At 41.0% G+C, this 6,000-nt stretch overlaps 1 protein-coding gene across 1 annotated transcript; it reads left to right on the plus strand.

Annotated features, from left to right (window-relative positions):
• Positions 1 to 307: 307 nt before the first annotated feature.
• Positions 308 to 6,000, plus strand: pi15a (peptidase inhibitor 15a). Its single transcript, XM_023417067.2, has 6 exons — positions 308 to 483; positions 611 to 951; positions 1,926 to 2,044; positions 3,327 to 3,459; positions 3,545 to 3,660; positions 4,227 to 6,000. Exons 2-6 carry the CDS (start codon positions 676 to 678, stop codon positions 4,360 to 4,362), a joined length of 780 nt encoding a protein of 259 aa, XP_023272835.1. The 5' UTR covers positions 308 to 483; positions 611 to 675; the 3' UTR covers positions 4,363 to 6,000.

Genomic DNA, 6,000 nt, shown 5'->3' on the forward strand with positions numbered 1-6,000 from the left:
AATCACATCCATATTAGAATCAATCTACATCACAGCAACAACATAGCCTCCATGATAAAGAGCTGTATCATTATTATCTTTTGCTTTTGAGATCCCATAATAGTCATTTAATACGCTCCATCCTCCTTACTAATCAAATGTTGTCCTCTCACCTCACGTCCTACAGCTGCACAAACCTAAAAGCACATGTCTTGGTGAGAGAGAAACCAAACACAAACGTTTCCCAATGATGCTGTGTTTCAGGTGGCAAGGAGGGGCTGCGCGTCTACCTCCGAGGCAGGCGCACTTCCTGCGTCGTCCGCTGCAATATATAAACCCGCAAAGACCGGACTTCTCCTGAAGCCCTCACAAAGTTCGCAAAGCGCAAAAACTCCTCACTCGCAGCCAGGCAGCCCTCCCTCTCCCTCCAGTCCACTACCGAAGCTTTAGCGGTGATACAGCCTTGGCCAACGCAGGCACAAGGTACCGCTGCGCAAGAAAAAGGTAGGAGCAGATTGTGTGAGGGAATGTCACTGGTATTTCTGTTCCTGTGTTGTGAAGCACGAGATGTTTGAAGATTGGTTTCACTATGTCTGAACTTACTTCAAGTCCGTCTTGGTTTCTTTTTCAGGGTAATCCAGGACCCGGGGAATTCTGTCTGCAGTCTCCTGAAGCCAAAAAAAAAAAAAAAAAAAAATGAAACTGCAGTTATTTGTCATAGATCTAATATTTCTGTGCATATCTTGCGGAGCAAGTGCATTGGCAACGAGTATTCCTTCTGTGTCCACGTCCCTGCCAGCCGCCAATTTCACCGGTCTTGGTGCAGCGCACAGCTATGGAACAGACACCACGACTATTTCTAAAAGCAGGAGGAAGCGTTACATTAGTCAGAATGACATGCTTGCCATTCTTGATTACCATAACAAAGTGAGAGGGAAAGTGTTTCCCCCAGCATCCAACATGGAATACATGGTAAGTGAAAGCTTTCATTCATTTTTATTGAAGTATGTTTTTCCAATCACTGCATGGTTTTACTGCAGCCATATATTGTATGTCCTCTGTTTGCATTGTCATGAACAACCACCATCAAGTAAAAGATAGATCAATGATTTTTCATGGAAACCGATTGAGAATACTCATCTGATTTGTAGTTCTATAAAAAACGAATCTATAAGAAAAGAAAGTGACAAATCTCTTTAAATGTTACTTGGCACCTTCAGCTGTTATGTAGATTGCACTGTGGTAGACCACCAAAGTAGCCTGGTCACTTCCAGAGGCAGAGGGGTCATGTATGGTACTAGTAGCCTGCTGGCATTGTAGTATGGAGAGAACAGTAATGATCAGTTGTAGACCCGATAGACATGATGGGAAATATTTTTATATAGAGTTGCAAATCCCAAAGCTGCTAAATCAGACTTTTAATTTCACATACAACATGTATTTTATCATTATTTTACATATGTAGCAGTATAATTCTCTTAAGCACTTAGCAATTTCAGCTGACAACATAATAACAACATTTATGTTTAAAATTGGCATCATTTCCACTCTCTGTTGATGTATTAACAGTAAAATACATTAGGGGGAGTCGCATCCCCTGATGAATGAACATCTGTAGAGTGAAGTCATCAGAGGACTGCATCGGGCTCCAGGCACAACCGTGTGTCTGTGCAGCTATTCAAGCCGCTTTCATCACAGAAAAGATATATTCGGTGAAAGAATTACAGTACATGGGACACTAGGCAGCTAACTTTCTTCCTCTTATATAACCGATCTGATGGATGACTTGTGCACGCTGCCATGGTAACACCTGTAACAGTGCTATGAACTCATAAAGCGCTGACTCTTATCTCGCATCTCGCTGCTGATCTAGTGTTGATCTTTTTTGTCAGTTATGTAATGTATGGCTGTCCGTGTTCATAGCATGTCTCTCTGTGTGTGTTTAGGTGTGGGATGACACTCTGGCTAAGACAGCCGAGGACTGGGCTCATGCCTGCCTGTGGGAGCATGGGCCACCTCACCTCCTCAGGTTCCTGGGTCAAAACCTCTCCGTCAGGACAGGACGGTGAGTGACCTTTGACTCCCCTCCCCCTCCCCGACATCTGCTGCTTCTCTCAGGGATGACTCTCTCTCAGCAGTCATGGTCGCTGCCTTGCAGCCCCCTTCTTCTTTCTCCTTAAAGTTTTTGCACTGTGACCCGGTGACTGCTTGAGGAATGCTCCTGTGACCCTTCAAATAAACAAAAGCTGTGTTTTCAGCCATGACCCATGAGGACAAAGACGCATCCTATCAGTAGGTCTCGACTTTTCCATTTGGAAACACAGAGCACCTTCATGTGTTCCTACACTTTTAGATCTTATTGAGGAACAACATGAGACTCAAGGGAGTACAGCTTATTCTGACTGGTCGTTGTGTCTCGCTGAGAGTTCTACAGTAAAGTTATTTCCTTAAAAAACCCCACTAGACCTACGTAGTGAAACCAAAAGGTTTTATTAAATCTAGGAGGGGCCGGAGCCAGCGCTGTCAGACAAACGTCAATCTCAACAAGAAAAATGGATAAAAATCTGCAAGTCAGCATTCTGCAGTACAGAGCATGCTGGGATAGCTTACACAAAATAACTAAACATAGTGCTGGAGAATTTTCAAGTGTTAAAATTGCTGTCTGGCAACAAACTCTGACTCTCTGGAGCATCTTCAGAATTACCCTGTTGACATTTGAAAATGCAGCCATGTTTCTATCAGTCTCATGTGCTTGTGACGCTGCACACAGTTTACATTCTAATGCTGAACTACAGGCTGTTTTTTGTTACTGTGGTGAAACCCATCCATTCCAGCGCAGTCTACACTGTGACAAGATTTTGGAAAAGTTTTAGCATCCTCTCTTCACCTGATCTGCACGTCCAACAAACGACCTCGAAGAAATAAGAAAGGAAACTTCAATAATTCGATTGAGATCCATAAATAATATGAAAAAAATGATGGGAAGGAAACTGAAGTACCTAGAGGGAATGCACGCACATCTGGAAAAAAAAAAAAAAAACTTCACGACCATTGGAAAAAACAGAGGAACAGAGGCCAGATACAAATTCAGGAGTTTCTATTTAATCACTGTTTTCATTTTGCTGTTGCCAAAATTGCTGATGTGAGTCAGTGTCTTCAAGGTTTTGTTCCATCAATCCTGAATACACCTGCACACAACCTAAACTGTCATCTCAGTACACAGAACAGTAGTATTTTGACCATGAGTCTAGTGGACAAGGTCAGTCTGAATTGGTGAGAATTATGTCGCTCACTATCAGTGATATATACAGCATCAGTTATTGATTATGTCTGTCTTTTGTTCACAGTTATCGATCAATTCTTCAGCTGGTGAAGCCATGGTACGATGAGGTCAAAGACTATTCTTTTCCATATCCCCGTGACTGCAACCCTCGATGCCCTCTCAGATGCTATGGGCCCATGTGTACCCATTATACACAGGTACGCAGACAGCAATCAGTATTAAATGTGATACTGTTAGCTGTTAGCTAATACTGTTGACTGACTGCTGATGTGTGTTTTGCAGATGGTGTGGGCAACGTCCAATAAAGTTGGCTGTGCGGTTCACACGTGCCACAATATGAATGTATGGGGTTCAGTGTGGAAGCGGGCAACATATTTAGTTTGCAACTATTCGCCTAAGTAAGTATACTTCAGTCGATCTGATATAATGTTGGTTACATGCGGTAAGGAGGCCCGTTAATTCTGGTGAACCTGTTCACCTGATGACGATAGGCCGACGACAAGCTTAATACCAACACAGTCCACTCTGTTCTGTGCCGAGTTGTGAAATGCCACCCATGTTGCTGAGAGATTCAGATAACCCCTGATACAAGCCTGTGAGCCGGTACTGCATTACCAAAGCTCTGGAGACCCACAAAGCAGAAGACAAATTCTCTCTCAAAAAAAAAAAAAATTCCAGGAATCAAAGCCCGTCTGTACTTGTGACTGACTTGTGACCTAGGCTCTTTAATCCCACTGGTTTAAGACATATGTAAGAGTAGCAGGCTCAGGACACTGATGACCTATTTTAGCTTGCTAATGGGAAATGTGGCCTCCCTTCTTTGAGAAACACAGTTGTGGGTTTGGACACAATAACATTTGTGACCTGCAGAGGTCACCGTTGTCATCATCTGCAGGTTTTTATACTCTTGACAAATCAATTCTTACTGCCAGGTCCATTGACTCTACGTGTATCTGTCTTTCAGGGGTAACTGGATCGGAGAAGCTCCCTACAAAGTAGGCGTGCCCTGCTCCGCCTGCCCCCCCAGCTACGGGGGCTCCTGCAGCAACAACATGTGCTTCCCTGCTCTCAAGACAAACTACCTGCACTGGTTCAAATAAATACAGGTCTCCTCCTGACATAAGCTGACAACCTACAGTACCACAGAGACATTATTTTAATCCCGTAAGGATTTGCACAACAGTCGTGGACCACACTATTTTGTATATATGGGCTTATTTAAAGACACAAACATACATTTGAAGGCAGCAGACAATTTAGTGTTGATGACTTGTAAATAAACTGTAAATTAATTTGTTACTATTTTAATTGATGAAATATAATTTATATGGAAAATGGGTCCTTAAACACAGTATATACCTTATGTGGTGCTGCATACAGTTTTGTTTCTACTATATTTGTTTACCATTGACAATGTGGTAATTAAGGACACAACACCATCATAGCTGCTCATACCTGCTCACTTTGGTGCTACGGGCATCACACCTTCATGTTGTGTGCTCTGCCTTCACAGGAATGTTGCGATGTAAAGATCAAAGCTTTTGACCTGAGAGGGAAAACCTACGCTGGCGGTTTCGGCTCAGTAGCCGCTGTCGACCCTGCAGTAGGTTACAAACTTCACACTCGTGTCTATTCGCGATTTCCATTTCTATCTTGCAACAAATTGGCAAAAGGTTTGTTGGAAAAAAAAAGTGCACTTACTGTAACCCAAAAGCATATCACGGCTGTATACAAAAAGGAATATACAACAATGACACAGGGAAGTCTTTTTTTTTTCTTTTTTTTTTACCTCCCTCTGTTGTCAAAAGTTTGTTTCTTCATTTAAACGGTGCATTTTAATCTGCACTGATTAGGTTGTGTTTCATTAAAGGCATCATCTTCATCTTTTGGGGCATTTCACAGGTTTCATTTATATTTCACATACCATAAGTCTGACCCACATATCTGTTTTATAATCATATTTGGTATAGAGTATATTGGTATACTGTATACCAATGTATATAAATGTCTTGGAATATTGGACAAATGCAGTGTTTGTATGTTGTAATGATCTTTTCACTGATGTTGTAGCTATGGTTTTGGAGTTAGGCACTCAAGTGCACCTTAATTGTTTGTATATTTTCCAAAGTACCAGGAAATTATTATTTTTTGTACATGTAGATAATCATTACACCTTGACTATCCTTAAACTTCAAGTATTCTATAAGTTATTCATTTTTATATGGGAAAATATTTAATTGTTATCGACTTTTTTTTTATTGTTTTGTAAAAGGATTGTACATATATCTATACAATTTAAAGGTACTGAATATGGTTCATTTGCATGTCAACTTTTATAATGGTGAAGAAAATTTACCCTAATGTAAATCAAGTTGGTAGATTTATACGAACTAAGCACTAGCGCAATATTGGCAAGTAAACGCTTCAACCCTTCAACTTTGGCGAATGGCTCGGAATTCCCCAAATCGGGGACAGTTTCTCAGTACGATCCAACACTGAGAGGGACTTAAGCACATATCTGCAGTGTAATGAAAACATAGTCAAGAAGACATGAAAATGTTGATTTTGATTTAAAAAAAAGAAAAACTTTAGTGGGATATAATGCATTGCAAAACAGGAAATGAACATTTTCCGCACTGACTGTATTTAAATCAATGTCAACAACAAGCTATTTATGCAGTGAACTGTGTTTTTCTTGTTGTGCTTTGTATTTGTAATAAAACAAGAACACATACAAA

Source organism: Seriola lalandi, unplaced genomic scaffold (genome assembly GCF_002814215.2).
Source record: "Seriola lalandi dorsalis isolate HSWRI2012SDOR001 ecotype SW California unplaced genomic scaffold, Sedor1 jcf7180002054570, whole genome shotgun sequence".
NCBI classification, from domain to species: Eukaryota; Metazoa; Chordata; class Actinopteri; order Carangiformes; family Carangidae; genus Seriola; species Seriola lalandi.